Source organism: Bombina bombina, chromosome 3, assembly GCF_027579735.1.
Source record: "Bombina bombina isolate aBomBom1 chromosome 3, aBomBom1.pri, whole genome shotgun sequence".
NCBI lineage: Eukaryota > Metazoa > Chordata > Amphibia > Anura > Bombinatoridae > Bombina > Bombina bombina.
Genome location: NC_069501.1, coordinates 364,679,433 through 364,696,055, shown reverse-complemented (window position 1 = coordinate 364,696,055; position 16,623 = coordinate 364,679,433). Strand labels below are relative to the sequence as shown.

At 38.2% G+C, this 16,623-nt stretch overlaps 1 protein-coding gene across 1 annotated transcript in view; it reads right to left on the bottom strand.

Annotated features, from left to right (window-relative positions):
• The window catches only part of LOC128653286 (amine oxidase [flavin-containing] A), a 468,419-nt gene that overhangs the window by 200,408 nt on the left and 251,388 nt on the right, over positions 1-16,623 (bottom strand). Inside the window, exon 6 of the mRNA XM_053706491.1 lies at positions 13,619-13,760. Within this exon, the coding sequence (XP_053562466.1) occupies positions 13,619-13,760 (142 nt within the window). The remainder of the gene's footprint in view (positions 1-13,618; positions 13,761-16,623) is intronic.

Sequence of the window (16,623 nt, the reverse complement as noted above, 5' to 3'; positions counted from 1 at the left end):
TGGAGTCTCTTTTTGGAGCGATTTTTCTAGTTCCTTGAACCAAAAATATGCTGCCGAGGTGACAGGAATAATGCACGAGATTGGTTGAAGAAGGAAACCTTGCTGAACAAATATCTTCTTTAGCAATCCTTCCAATTTTTTATCCATAGGATCTTTAAAAGCGCAACTGTCCTCAACAGGAATAGTTGTGCGCTTAGCTAATGTTGACACTGCCCCCTCCACCTTAGGAACCGTTTGCCATGCGTCCTTTCTGGGGTCAACCATGGGGAACATCTTCTTTAATATAGGAGGCGGAACAAAAGGTATACCTGGCTTTTCCCACTCCTTAGTCACTATGTCCGCCACCCGCTTTGGTATCGGAAAGGCATCAGCGTGCACTGGGACCTCTAAGAATTTGTCCATCTTGCACAATTTCTCTGGAATTACCAAAGAATCACAGTCATCGAGGGTAGTTAGGACCTCCTTAAGCAGGGCGCGGAGATGTTCTAACTTAAATTTAAATAGTACGACATCAGTGTCTGCCTGCTGAGAAACTTTTCCTGAATCAAAAATTTCCCCCTCAGACAGACCCTCCCTCGCTATCAATTCGGATTGATGTGGAGGTACAACTGATAAATTGTCCTCAGCGCCAGCGTGCTCATCTTCTGTATTTAAAACTGAGCTATCACGCTTTCTGGGATAGGATGGCAGTTTGGATAACAGATTTGCTATAGAATTATCCATTACTGCTGTTAATTGTTGAATAGTAACAAGCATTGGCGCGCTAGATGTACTAGCCTGCGTGGGCAAAACTGGTGTTGACACAGAAGGAGAGGATGTAGAACTATCCTCACTACCTTCATTCGAAGAATCAACTTGGGCAATCTTATTCAATGTGACAGGACTGTCCGTACTTTGTTTGGACGCAATGACACAATTTGCACATATATTAACAGGGGGAACCACCTTGGCTTTCATACACACAGAACATAGGTTATCTGAAGGTATAGACATGTTAGACAGACTTTGGCAGGCTAATAATGCAATAAAAGCGTTTTTAAAGAAAAGCGTTACTGTCCCTTTAAATAATAAACAGACACACTTTATTTCTGATATGTTGGAAAACAATGAAGGCAATGTCCGATTTTTACAAAATTTTTACCCCAGAGTCCTAATGCCTTGAAAGTATTGCACACCAAGTTTCAAGACTTTAACCCTTAAAATGAGCGGAGCCATTTGTTTAATTTAACAATTTTAGTACACTACAATCACAGCCACAGCCTTGCTGCGGCTCTTTACCTTCCCTGAGAGTTATTCAGCACTGAAAAAAACCTTCCTGAGTCCGTTTTTTGAAGCCACAAGAACCCTCACATGAAGCTGCATGCACTGCCATGGAAGTAAACTGCGCAATTGAGGCACGAAAACGGGGCCTCCTTCCTCTGCATGCCAGAGTGAAGGGGCCTTTCTGAGAGAAATAGTAGTCTAACTAAATGCCAGGCGAATAAAAACGTTCCCAAAAGTGCTTTTACATACTCAAAAACACTGCCAAACATGAAATAAATCAATCGATTTAGCCCACAATAGTGTCAACCAGTATAGAGCCCAATAATAAGCCATAATCTGTTATGAGTCTAAGAAAATGGCTTACTTACCCCTTAAGGGAGAATTAACAGTCTTCTAGCATTAACATGTCTTGTTAGAAATATGACTGATCATACCTGTAGCAGATAAGCCTGCAAACTGTCCCCCCCGACTGAAGTTCTCTGGTTTCAACAGTCCTGCGTGGGAACAGCAACCGATTTTAGTTACTACTGCTAAAATCATACTCTTAACAGAAATCTTCTTCATTTTCTGTTGTAGAGTAAATAGTACAAACCGGCACTATTTTAAAATAACAAACTCTTGATAGAAGAAATAAAAAACTACAACTAACACCACATACTCTTTACCATCCCCGTGGAGATGCTACTTGTTCAGAGCGGCAAAGAGAATGACTGGGGGGCGGAGCCAGAGGGGGGGCTATATGGGCAGCTTTTGCTGTGCTCTCTTTGCCATTTCCTGTTGGGGAAGAGAATATTCCCACAAGGATGACGCCGTGGACCGGACACACCAATGTTGGAGAAAAATTACTTCTTTCTCTATGAGTATTAATATAGTGATTAACTTGGTGATATCTCAACCAAGGTGTCAAGATGTCCCCTTCTAGCGATCCTAATTCAGATTTGGGTTTCAGTTTATTGTTGTTTATCAAAGTAACTATTGGTATGCCTCCATGTATGGACAAATCTGAATCCTGGGTGATTAACGTCTCTATTGGGAGATCTGGATTAGCCAATATGGGAGATAATGGTGAGAATCTGCTTGATATCTCCTTACTAAGTGCGCATATTAAATTCCAATCAGTTAGTGTGTTAGTGATGGTTTGCAACTTCTCCCCATGCGTATATAATGGGGTGTTAGGTAGCCAACAGGCCCCACCTAAATGCTTATTTCCTGATATGTCGTGTTCAATTTGTACCCAGTGTTTAAAATTATCTACATTGAATCTACACCATTCTATAATCCTCTGCATGGATATCGCTCTTTTATATAACAAAAGGTTGGGAACCCCTAATCCTACTTGGTCTTTTGATGGGTACATGGTAGCCTTATTTATCCTTGAGGGTTTATTCTTCCAAATGAACCTGTTTATTAATCTTTGTAGTTTGTTAATATAAATCTCGGTGTGAGGGAGTGGGATTGTTTGGAGTATATACAAAATCTTGGGTAGTAACATCATTTTAGCAGAATGTATCCTACCTATCCATAATGTGTTTTTGGAGTTCCAGGAGGATGTGAGCTTTGTAATTTCTGTTAAAAGTTTTGTATAATTGGTTGAGCGGATAGACTCCACCTTGGGTGTTATATTTATACCTAGATATTTAATAGCTCTAGGTTGGATAGAGAATTTACAGTTTTTTCTAATTTCAGTCAGTGTAGTATGAGGGACCTCATGGGGAGGATATCCAATTTTGTCATATTTACTAGGAAGTTAGACGCCTTCCCATAATCTGCAAGTTCCTTTTGGACATTTGCAATAGATTTTACTGGGGACGTTAACGACATAAGAATGTCGTCCGCGAACATGGACAATTTATAAACTTTATTTGCGATCGTGACTCCCTCAATGGAATTGTTATGTCTTATCTTGGATGCTAAAACCTCCAGAGACAGGACAAAAAGGAGGGGGGACAGTGGGCACCCCTTTCTAGTTCCGTTTCTAATTTTGAATTGATCTGATAGTGTGCCATTTATCTGAATCTGTGCCGAGGGGAAAGTATAAAGTACCATAATTTGTTTTATGAATAGAGGCGGGAAATTAAATTTGGTTAGGATGACTTCTAGGAAGGACCAGTCTAGCCTATCAAATGCTTTTTAGCGTCCGTTGATAGTAGTATTATCGGGATGTTATTCTTGTTCACATGTTCTAGTACGTCTAAGATCTTAAGCGTATTATCTTTTGCTTCCCTTTTCGGTACGAAACCTACCTGGTCAGGGGAGATTCATTTAGGTAAGACTTTGTTCATTCTGGTGGCTAATATTTTGGCATATATTTTTAAATCAAGATTCAGAAGGGATATGGGCCTAAAATTTGCGGGTTGATCGTTCTTCTTCCCTGGTTTGGGCAAGACCGTGATGCACGCTTGAAGCATGCTGTCTGGGAATATGCCTGTATTCTCTATTTGATGGAAAACATTTAACATATGAGGGATTGGCGTGCTTTGATACACTTTATAATAAAGGCCTGAGAACCCATCAGGGCCAGGAGCTTTATCAGTTTTCAGTGTTTTAATTGCCTCTATTACCTCTGATTTTAGGATTGGTGAGTTCAATGCTTCTTTTTCTTCCTCAGTTAGTTGGGTTAATTGGACCCCTTCTAAGTAATGGGAGCACTTTGTGGAATGTTGGGTTTGTGTTCTATCGGGAAACAGATTATAGAGAGAATGGAAATAATTTTTAAAGGTTTCTGCTATTTGATTTGTGTTTTCTACAATTTTACCGTTTGGTTGCTCTATTGAGTGAATGTAATTTTTTGCTTGCTTTGTTTTGAGGGATATTGCTAAAAGACGTCCCGGTCTATTTGCCTCTGCATAGTACTTTTGTTTCAGTTTTAGGGCAGTGGATTGTGCTTTAATATGTAGATGTGTCTGCATCTTAAATCTATAAAAATCAAGCTGCTCTTGAATTTTATTTTCAGAAGGGTGTAGTTTGTGCAAATAATCTAAGTGAGACAATTCCCTAGCTATGTGGGTGTATTCTTCTCTGAGGATTTTATTTCTATGTGCTCTGGCTTTTATCAGCACCCCCCTTATATAGCTTTTATGGGTTTCCCATACTGTGGTAGAAGCCATGCCTTCCTGTACATTATTTTTAAAAAATTCCTTTAGTTCCTCTGCAACTAATTTATTTATCTCAGGGTCTAACAGAAGCGTGTTGTCTAGCCTCCAACTAAACTCTTTAAGTGGAGCAGATGGCCAATTTATGTTGCACCTCACCATGGAGTGGTCTGACCAGGCTGTATGCAGAATAGCTATGTCTTTAACATGAGATAGGGTGAGATGATCTACCAATATATGATCTATTCTAGAATATGTTTCGTTTGGGGCCGAGAAAAATGTGTAATGTCTTTTCCCTGGATTAAATACTCTCCAAGTATCATGCAACCTGAATGTTTTTATAAGGTTCCAAACCATTTTAAGGGATTTTTTAGGAGTATGAATATTGCAATTAGAACTATCTAACTTGGGGAGTAGTGGGATATTAAAGTCCCCCAAAATTATCAACTGGCCCACCAATATATCCTGAATCAGGGGAACAACAGATCTAAAGAAGCTGGCTTGTTTCTGGTTTGGAGCGTAGATGTTTATTATGGTAGTTGGTTTGTTGAATAGCACACCGCTTATAGCTAAGAATCTCCCTTCCCTATCTTTGCTCTGATTTATTAACTTAAAAGGGATCGACTTGTGGATTAATATGCTTACTCCATTGACTTTTTTTTTTTGGGTGTGCACTATGGAAGTGTTGGGAATATTTACTGTGATAATGTTGTGGTATGTTGCCTCTCTTAAAATGTGTTTATTGTAATCCCACAATATTACTTCCTTTGTGAATAATATCCATAAACGCCATGGACCTTTTATTGGGACTATTGAACCCTTTAACGTTCTGGGATAATATACATATCATGGTTTCACTCATCTATGTGTTTGGTTTAACTGAATAAGTGATAAATTTGTTCATCTTACAACTCAATAAGACAGTTTCTGCTATAACAAATAATAAACAACTATAACAAACTAGAAAAATAACATTGAAAACTAGGACTAATCTAAGATTAGTTACTGGGGGGGTCACAACTAAAAAGAATTCCCGATGGAACTCTCCCCACCCAGCAAATGGTTGTTAATTATAAACATAGTAATATAGCATATTTTTCCATTGTAACAGTACACTTAAAGCAAAATCCATCTTAATAGTTCAATAACCTAGGCTCAAAGGCCCAAAAAGGATACTCTTGGGTGCCATTGTAGATCTCAGATCTAGTCACCCACCAGCCATATCGGTGTTCCAAATGATACGAGTTGTTATTTTTTCCTCTGCACTTGTTGCCATTCTGTACGTTGAGGTTTAGGGGATGCTCTTTGCCTTAACTTCTCTGTTTGTTCCCTGGGTATCTCTGTGTCTGACGCCGTAGGAGGAATTTCTAGCTTGCGGCAGCAATCCAACATTTCTGATGGGGCTGCGCAGATTGCTCTTCTGTTGTTCCACGTTGCCACTAATTGAAATGGATGGTTCCATCTGTATTTGATGTTCAATGATCTAAGGTGAGATGTTAATGGAGCCAATTCTTCACTCTTTTGAAGGGTTCTGCTGGAGAGATCTGTATAAAACTGGAGATTCACACCCTCGAATTGTATAGGTTGTTTACTTCTTGCCCCTTTCATTATTTGCTCTTTCACGGAGTAATTAGTTATTCAATAATGTCTCTCGGGGGAGCTCCTTCTGGAGGAGTGGGTCTTAGTGCTCTATGAGGCCTATCGATTTCAACTGAAGGTGGATCTTCTTGGTTCCTGAGATATAGAAAAAGAGACTGTAAATACATAGGTAGATCTGCTGCTTGGACTGTTTCTGGAATTCCCCTAATTCTTATGTTATGCCTCCTGGATCTGTTCTCCAGATCATCTAATTTGTTTTCCAGTTGTTGTATAGTGTTATCTTGTTGGTCCAGTTGGGTTTTCATTTCAGCTGTCTCTGAGCTATAATTTCCCCAATCATTTTCAAGCTTTTCCACCCTGTTGTCAATATCTAGTATGTCCTTTTTTAAGTCTGAGATCTCGTCTTTAATGCACTCCTTTACTTGAATAAGCAACTTTGCAAAGTCTTCCTTTGAAGGTAGGGAAGAGAGTAAGGAATTGGGGACACAAATGGATGCTTGTTCTTCATCTGATTCAGACTCAGAGGTGGGTGGTGTATGTGTTATCTTAGGAGAAGTAGAAAGAGATAGATCTGGCACTTGTGGGTTTGCTGTTTTAAAAAAGTGATCTACTGATGGTGTAGATGATACTTTAGGTTTAGAGCGTTTTTCTTTATCCTTCTGGGGCATTTTTCTAGGAGACATAGCTGCAGATTACGTGCCAATGAGGATGAACAGATAGAAAGCGCTGACAATATTGAAAAAGTGTTCCAGAATTGTCCAAACAATCAGCTGAGATTGATTTTATTTATATCTTAATACAGGACTCTTTTCGTGACAGAGAGAGACAGTTCTTTGTGAATATGGGCGTGTGTTTTAGCTGCAGCACTGGGAGTATCACAAAGTTATTTATTTATGCATTTATTGAGTGCTTACGGGCTAATGTAATGATATGACTAGTAAAGCATTTCAGCTCTATATATCATGCTGTAAGATGGCTGTGACTTGTGCTTTATTCATTAATAAAGTCTCCTGAGCAATTTACATATCGCTGCAGAGCCTATTATCATGGCGGTAATTTGCATCTCTGCGTGGCTGCTACAAAATGGATTCTATCGTTTTTTGGGCCTGTTGGAAGATCCCCCCCGGTGTAAGGAATTGACAAACCTGTAAGTTTATATTTGTTGCCTTACGGTATGACGATCTCCTGTGCTAACCGGTTCAGAGGCTTTAATATCGATCCCACGTTGCTGTGTTCATAACTTCCTGCGCATTCACTTTAGCAGGCTCTGATCTGGCTCTGATCTGGAGAGCGTCTCCGATGCTTTCAAAATTTATCACTTTGCCGCCAGTTAAGTGACTATCACTTCTGAACTGATCGGATCTTTCCTCCGATTGCTTAAAACAACAGCTTTAGGTGCATATTGAGCCGTTTGCTGGGCTGGTGTCCCGGAGCTCACCTAAAAAGCGGCCATCTCCTGTGAGTGCCGGCTCCGCCCATCGAGTTTCATGTCTTTTTAAGGTATTTGCAGTCATTTTTTAAATTTTTTTTTTTTTTTTTATTTTATAAACAGACACAATACAAAAAAAACAAAAAAATGCAAATCAACACTCAAAAAATCGCTTAATATTAATACCGAAAGAAAATCTTAAGAAAGCTGAGGTTGAACCCGTGTATGGACCCATGCAAAAACCACTTGGTCCACTAGGATCTAATGGCATAATCTTCCTATCAGAATAACACTTGCTTACAACAGCCAATGACCATTCACCCAACATTGACAGTAAAAGGAAGGAAGGGAAAGAAGAGGAAAAAAAAAAAAAAAAAAAAAGGGGATTACCTAAAAACCTCCTGTCCCCTCCGCTCCGGACCCCCCCCCACCCCTCCAAGGAGTCCCCCTCCATCCTAGCACATTAAATTTGATTTATTTGTTTAAATTCCTCCCATTGGAAACGTATCAGCTGGAAAACCTCTTCTCTGCTCGATCTTAAATATGTATATTCTTCCAACAATAATAACTCATTAATTCTATCAATTAGCATTCCCTCCCCTGGGACATTTGGTTTTTTCCAGTTTCTGGCCAATAAGGATTTAAATGCATTTAATACATACATTATTAATTTGGCTCTTATTTTACCTATACCTTTAATGGGTTTATTTAATAGTGCTATGTATATATCCAACTCTAAATCCTCCTTCCCACTCAACTGCTGAATATATCCTGTAATTAGTTCCCACATACTTTTTACCCTGGGGCAATCCCACCATATATGTTGCATGTTACCTACTCCACCACAACCTCTCCAGCAATACTTGGAGGCATTAGGATATATGCTATGCAGCCTAGCTGGCGTTAAATACCATCTAGTAAGTATCTTATAATTTAATTCCTGAATGTTAGAGGAAGAAGATGATCTAGCTACATTAATGCATATAGACCGCCAGTCTGAGTCTTCTATTTGTCGCCCGGTCTCTATCTCCCATTTTTGCATATAACTCAGTTTTAAAAACTCTGTTGAATTGTTAAGGAGTTTATAACTGAATGAAACAGTTCTCCTAATTGGAGTTTCAGTATGACAAATTTTTTCAAAATTGGTCAGTTGTCTGACCAACTTTTCTTTCTCTAAATGGCATGCTACAAAATTTTGTAATTGCAGATACTTTAACCAATGGCCAAAAGTGCCATTGGTTAAATTTGACAGCTCCTGTTGGGGTTTGAGTTTCCCATTATCTAAAAATTGGCATATCGGTGTAGATTGAGTTAGGTTTAGAGGGCTAGAATAACTAGCTATATGCCCACCCTGAAACTCCACATTATTCGTAATCGGGAGGAGAGGTGAAGGTGTAGTTGAAATATGGGGATGCTCTGATGTGATTTTCCCCCAGGTTACAAAGATGTGCTTAATCATCGGGAACTGCATAATTTTTAGCGGTCTACTTTTGCTTGATGACCATATTAGTTTATTCATTGGTTGAGACGTTATGATATTATTTTCTAACTGTACCCACGCTTTATTCCTATGATTTATATGCCAATCTAGAATCCTTTGTAGAGTAATTGCTCTATGGTAATTTCTAATATTTGGCACACCTAGCCCTCCTTCTGATCTTGTCTTATACAGTATAATAGCTTTGATTCTTGGTTTAGTTTGGTTCCAAATAAAAGAATTTATAATTTTCTGAAGTTTAGTACAATAGGTATAGGGAATATTAATAGGGATGGTCTGAAAAAGATATAGGATGCGTGGGAGGATATTCATTTTAACAGTATGTATGCGCCCTAGCCATGATATCATTTTAGATCTCCATAAATTCAGATCTAACTGAATTTTAGCGGCTAACACAGAATAGTTTTCTGAAAAAAGGTGTGTATCATCAGCTGATAATTGAACCCCTAGATATTTCAGGGAAGAGTCTTTCCAGACATATGTATTGCTCGCCTTACATTCACGATAGTCCCTAGATGACATTACAAGTTTAAGTGCTTCCGATTTAGTTTTATTAATGAGGAAATTCGAATAGCTTCCAAATTCCTGCAATATCTGATCTAATTTTTTAATAGATCTGACCGGGTCTGATATTGTGAGTAACACGTCGTCCGCGTATAAAGATACCTTAAATTCTTGGGACCCTATTTTTATGCCAGAAATATTTTCATCCGAGCGAATTTTTGCAGCTAGTATCTCCATGGAAAGGACAAATAATATCGGGGATAGGGGACAACCCTGTCTCGTTCCGTTTGTGATGTGAAAAGACTCCGAAAGTACCCCATTAATTTTTATTTTAGCCGATGGGAATGCATAGAGATGGAAGATACGTTGTATCATTTTTTCCCCAAAACCAAATTTATTCAGTGTTAATCTTAGAAAAGACCAGTCTAGCCGGTCAAAAGCCTTTTCTGCGTCCAATGAGAGCATAACCAACGGGATCTTATGTAATTTAACATACTTTATTAAATATAGAGCCTTGATGGTATTGTCCCTTGCTTCTCTACGTGGTACGAAACCTACTTGATCTAAATTTATAATTTCTGGTAAAACTTTATTAATTCTGTTCGCTATAAGTTTGGCATATATTTTTACATCATTATTCAATAGAGAAATAGGTCTATAGCTTGCTGGACTTTTAGGGTCTTTACCAGGTTTATGTAAGACAATCTTTGCTTCTAGCATTTCCTTTGCTAAAAGGGGTTCTGAGCTTGTTGAATTGAAATATAATAAAAGTTTTGGTGCCAGAGACTCACTAAATGTTTTATAATAATTAGAGGTGAAACCATCTATTCCTGGGCTTTTCCCAACGGCAAATTCTTTAATGGTCTGTATGATCTCTTGTAGGGAGAAGGGTTCGTCTAACATATCTTTTTGAGAGTCCGTTATATTGGGAATCTTTGTTTCATTGACATATTTAGCTTTATCTGATAAAATTCTTTTATCTTCATTTTGTTTGTCCAGATTGTATAGTTGTTGGTAATAACTTTGGAATGTCTTGGCAATATCCTGACTCCCTACCTTGGGGGTCCCTGTCCCGTCTATTATTTTAGCTACATATGTTTGTAAGGTTCTTTTTTTTAATGCTCGAGCTAATAATCTACCGGCTTTATTACCGCCGTTAAAAAATACTTTTTTAAGCTGTAACGCTCTCCGTTGTACTCCCCTCTCCAAAAACCCGTTTAAATCTTCCCGTTCTTTTTTAAGGGAGTCTGCTAATTGTTTATTATATGGGTCCTTCTTATGCTTATGTTCTGCCCTGGAAAGTGACTCTAGTAAGCGTGTATATTGTTCTCTATTTCGTCTATTTACTCTAGCTTTATATTTTATGAACTCACCCCTTATTACTGCTTTATGAGCAGCCCACCACGTACTAGGAGAAGAATCTTCTATGGTATTATTTTCAAAATAGGATTCTATTGTTTTAAAAATAGACTGTCTTATTTGAAGATCTTTTAAAAGGTTATCATCTAAGCGCCATTGGTAAGGAACTATTGGTTTTTGGGGCCAGTATAGCTGCATAGATAAGAGAGAGTGGTCTGACCAAGTGATGTTATGTATTTTGGCCTCTTTGGCCAAAACATAACTATTTTGGTCAATCCAAAAGTAATCAATGCGTGTATAAGATTTTTGGGGTGGGGAGTAATAAGTGTAATCTCTAATAGACGGATGGAGTGTCCTCCATACGTCTATTAATGACAAAGAGAGAAGATTTGACTTAACTGAGTTAATAATATGTTTAGAAATGTTACTTTTAAATTTAGAACAGTCCTCCCTGGGCTCCATTGGGATATTAAAATCGCCCCCCATAATTAAGGTACCTTTTTGTACATCTAGTATCCGATTATGTATTTTCTTAAAGAATAGCTTCTGTCCTCTATTTGGGGCGTAAATATTTACTAATGTGACTGGTTTATTGTACAGTAAACCCACCAAACAAATAAATCTCCCTTCTTCATCTTTGTCCATCTGTATAAGTTGGAATGGGGAGTCTCTGTGAAATAATATACAGACTCCGTTTTTCTTTAAATTATTGGAACTTTGATATATAATAGGATAATGGTTATTAGAAAAATTGGGTACTTTATTTCTATTAAAATGAGATTCTTGTGCAAAAATGATGTCTCCCTTTTCTTTAAGAAAACTATGGAGAGCTTTATTCCGTTTCTGCGGGCTATTAAGCCCCTTAGCATTTTGAGATAATAAGCAAATCTTTCTTTTATCTAACTTCATTCTTTAAATGAATGTACTAATCCATGATGATGCATATATACCAAGAGGAATTGAAAAGGAGAGGAGAAGGGGCGCCGAGGGGGCAAGAGCAGAGCAGGAGGGAAAAAAAAAGAAAAAAAAAAAAAAAGGGGAGGGGGGGAGGGAGGGGAAAGAGACATACACACAGCCATACACACTCTATTCATAACCTACCCAGAACCAAATATTGGGGAAAATTAAACCGACAGATGGATTTTCCCCTTTTGGCAAATATGCAACAATTATCTTTGTTAAAAATATTCTATGTCCCAAAGAAACCCCTTGTTAATTAGAGCCTCTTAATCCCACCCTTTCGTAAAAGATGGCCAACTTAGCGACTTCTTACTAAATTACTTATTATGGCTAATACCTATGGAGGAGAAAAAAAAAAAAAAAAGGGGGATGGGGAGGGAGAAAAAGGAATATAAAAATTATTTATTAATGTTGTGCTACCCCTAAATGACCCTTTTAAACCTATCTCTGTGCAAAAATACAGATTCCTTAACCCATATAAATAAATCCGATTAACAGGATTTTGTGACAGAGCCTTAATAGCTCCCTATCCTTAAAAATTGTGAGAAAGAGAAGAAAAGGGAAGAAGAAAAGAAGAAAAAAAAAAAAAAAAAAAAAAAAAAAAAGGGGAGGGGGAGGGGGAAAAAGGAATATAAAGATTATTTATTAATGTTGTGCTGCCCCTAAATGACCCTTTTAAACATATCTCTGTGCAAAAATACAGATTCCTTAACCCATATAAATAAATCCTATTAACAGGATTTTGCATTTTTTAAATTTACAACCATTTAATAGAATAAATAATACCCTTTTTAAATTAATATTTATTAAACTAATAAATATTTTTTTCTTCTGGTCTAGGAAACTTTTCCTCTTTTTTCTTTAGACATCAACTCACTTATTTTAGTGCATATCATCCCTAGACATATGAGCCTCCACCTACAAGTGAACACTGGGAAGAAGATTTTTGATATCAAGATAATTTAATTTGTTGCTGCCGTTTTCTTTAGATAAACCATATTGTTCAAGTTTAATAGAGGCACCTATAGAATAATAGCATAAAAAGCCATACGAGAAAAATAATTATAAACCTTGACTTTAATAAAAAAAAAAAAAAAGATGGATGTGTTTCGCATACCATAAACAAAAAACTTACAAAGCTGTAGTTATAGATCATTTCATATTAGACTGATTACACAATGGCTATCTGTATAGCGCTGACTAGAAGTGGAGTGCTCAAGTTAGCGGGAAGCTTGGTTTCTCTAAGCAATGGCCATCAAGCTTGAGATGAATGTGTGCACGTGGGGGTGAATTCAGTTTATTGAAGTTAATTATTAATCTCTTCTTGAGATACATTGAGAAATATAATTATTGGAGACACCCTTGTGTTTTGGGAATACATTAAGAGCCGATATTACTGGTCACTATGTGTATATAAAAAAAGTTTCATGACCTATAGAATAATCCTATTCTTTATCACTACCTATATAAACCATATTCATTTATGAAAATTCATATTCTGATACATGCTAAGCAATCATTTAAAAGGACACTAAACCCACATTTTTTCTTTCATGATTCAGATAGAGCTTGCAATTTTAAATGACTTTCTAATTTACTTCTATTATCAATTAATCTTTGTTCTCTTGGTATCTTTATTTAAAAAGCAGGAATGTAAAGCTTAGGAGCCATTTTAGGTTCAGCCCCCTGGATAGTGCTTGCTTATTGGTGGCTACATTTAGCCACCAATAAGCAAGCGTAACCCAGGTTCTGAACCAAATATGGGCAGGCTCCTAAGCTTTACATTCCTGCTATCTAAATAAAGATAGGAAGAGAACAAAGAAAAATGAAAATAGCATGCTCTATCTGAATCATGCAGTAGACACTTTATGCTGCAGTTTTGCTTCTAAGTAAAAATTAGTTATCTCCTCCTACCTGTCCTCCATTGGTAACTGAAAACATCCGTGAAGTTCCCCCACAGAGCTTTGTATACCACAGAAACCACAAAGCAGAAACCTGCTGTGGCTCAGAAGTCACATTCACATTAACAAAAAGCTGAGCAAACCTTTTTGCTGGTCTGTTGAGAAAAAAATTAGCATACATTAGCATTTACAATTCGATAAAACTATATTGCACACAGTCTGTATTGTAAACATGTTTTTTACCCTAGGCAATCAATATACAGTTATAAAACATAATAATGAAATATTATTTTTATTTATAATGCACCAAAATATAATGCAGCAGTTCACAGAGTAGATGTTATGGTCTCTGGGTGAGGCGATCATTTGTATGGATTTTAAACATTGCAAAATGTCAACAAAGATCCGTAGTTTACTTCTATTTCAAAGCTTCCATGAATTATTAAATTTAAGATGTGGATGCTTTGGTTAAGGCGCACATCACTATGACTTACAATGCAGGGAATTGTGTAAAATGTTGATGCTAAATCAAATAAATGATTTTTAGCATAAACAATAACATTTTATCAAGTAATAGCTTAATTTCTCAATAAATATACTGTAGTTGCTTAATTAAGTGCCAAATTACAAAACATGTAGGCCTATATTACAAGTGGAGATCAAAACGTATTTTTTTATTGCTCAAGCAGTAGTCTAGTGCGCACTAACATCTGAATGTTGGATAGCGCTGGTGCACTAAATCCCTCATGGGGGCATGCTGTAAAATTTATCTTGGATATCGCTCAAAAACGAAGTCAATCATGCGCAAAGCTGAGGCTGTGCTAAGCAGATGGTGCGCAAGTAGTGGAGTTATTCATGTAGTTCTGCGCTATACTATTAATTAGAATTATTTTTAAAGGGGTATTTTGTATTGTGCTTGAGCAACACTTAACTCATGACTTGTAATATGAGTGCAAAGAGCAACGTTAATAGTACTCCCTGCGCTATCCACCATTAAAAGTATAGTGTGAGCTTAGATGCTTTGGTTCCAATATTTAAACATCAACTTGTAATACCATATTTGGGGCCTATCGATAGAGCTCCACTTGTAATCTAGCCCATGGTTATTGAGTCTGTGGCTCACTAAAGCTTGCTGTGCATTTGCATGAATACTCAGAGATAGTAGCATAAGTGCTAAGTTTCTGAGAGATGCACATCATCCCTTTAAAGTACTGTAATCTTGCTTAGGTGTAAAATACACATATATACATATGTCTTGTGATACAACATTTAATATTATATGATAAATAAATGGTAATGATAATAATAATGACAAAAAAATATTCAAGGGATAGCAATTTAATGGAAGCAGTGCCCTGTCACTACTATAAATACAGGAAAACTTAAATTATGCTTACCAGATCATTTTCTTTTCTTCTGACGGGGAGAGTCCAAGCCTGCATTAATTACTTTTAGGAAATACAGAACCTGGCCATCAGGAGGAGGCAAAGACACCCCAGCCAAAGGCTTAAATACCTCCCCCACTTCCCTTATCCCCCAGTTATTCTGCTGAGAGAACAAGGAACAGTAGGAGAAATATCAGGGTGAAAAAGGTGCCAGAAGAACAAATAAAAAGAATTTAAGGCCGCCCCATAGAAAAAACGCGGGCGAGGAGCTGTGGACTCTCCCTGTCAGAAGAAAATAAAATGATCTCGTAAGCATAATTTAAGTTTTTCTTCTTAAACGGGGAGAGTCCACAGCTGCATTCATTACTTTTGGGCGGCCTTATATTCTTTTTTTTTTGTTCTTCTGGCACCTTTTTCACCCTGATATTTCTCCTACTGTTCCTTGTTCTCTCGGCAGAATGACTGGGGGAAAACCATACCCAAGCTTTAAAGGACACTGAATGCAAACGGGCAGGTACAAAAGGCAGCCCATTCTGAAGGCACCACAGCCTGCCATAACCCAAACTACCGATAAAAAAAAACTGCTTCACCAGAAGCAGAAGGGACAAAAATGGAATAAAGGACCAAGTAACTGCACATCAGTTAGACCATAAAGGCCCTGGCTAGAGGCCACTCAGAATCACAAGACTCAACCGAGCACAAAAGCCTCTGAGGAGACAAAGTCCCACAGACTCGAAGCCCCCAAATTAAACTCTCCCCCTAACCGGAGGTAAGGGGAATATCCACATTCTCCCAGAAAAAGAAGAAGGAGGAATCAGATAAGGAAGTCCGAAAGGACCTCAGCAACAAACCAAAGGCAAACAACGAAAACCCCAAGGGTAATTTAAAAGAGCGGATTACAAGGCTGCAATAGGGCAAGGCCGCGTAGAGAAAACCCTACCGACAGAGCAGAGCGAATGAAAGAAATTTCCAGACCTTCTCTAGCATGGATCCCAAGGAACCAATGTAATGCCCTAACCAGATCGGAGGTCCTAGAAGGATAAAAGGTAGAACCCCGCTACCATACCACAGAGCGCTATCCAGCACTCAGAACTGAACAACCGTGGGGCAAAAAAGCCCCAGGGAGCAGACCAGAAAACAGCATAGTAATATCTGTTTACGCTTCAGGCAAAAGTCGCAGGCTTCCATCTGATAGGTGGCCGAACAGAACGTCAAGCTTCCAAAACTAGATAACCAAGTAGCTAGTAAACTTGAACCTGAACCTTCCTGGAGGAGACGAACTCTGAAAGTAGTGCAGATCACCCCCCACCACCACCACCAGAAAACAGGGAAGGGGAGGACAGCCCCCTGACCAAAAATTAAGGACCAACTACCTGCTGAGGGAAGGTTTCACCGCAAAGCCTCCCAACCTAAAGGAGTCCACATGATATTCTCATGATACAAGGTCAATGCTCAACATAGCAGTCAGATTCCTGACCCTTACTCTGAGGAAACGGACCCAGCACCGAAGCGACTGGCAATGTCCAAAAGGAAAAGGAGAACAAAATTCCCTGAAACCACCAGGCCCAGAGATCAGCAACGACCTCCAGCCCCGAGTTCCTCAGAAAAGGCAATAGGAGGAGGCCCTGACCCC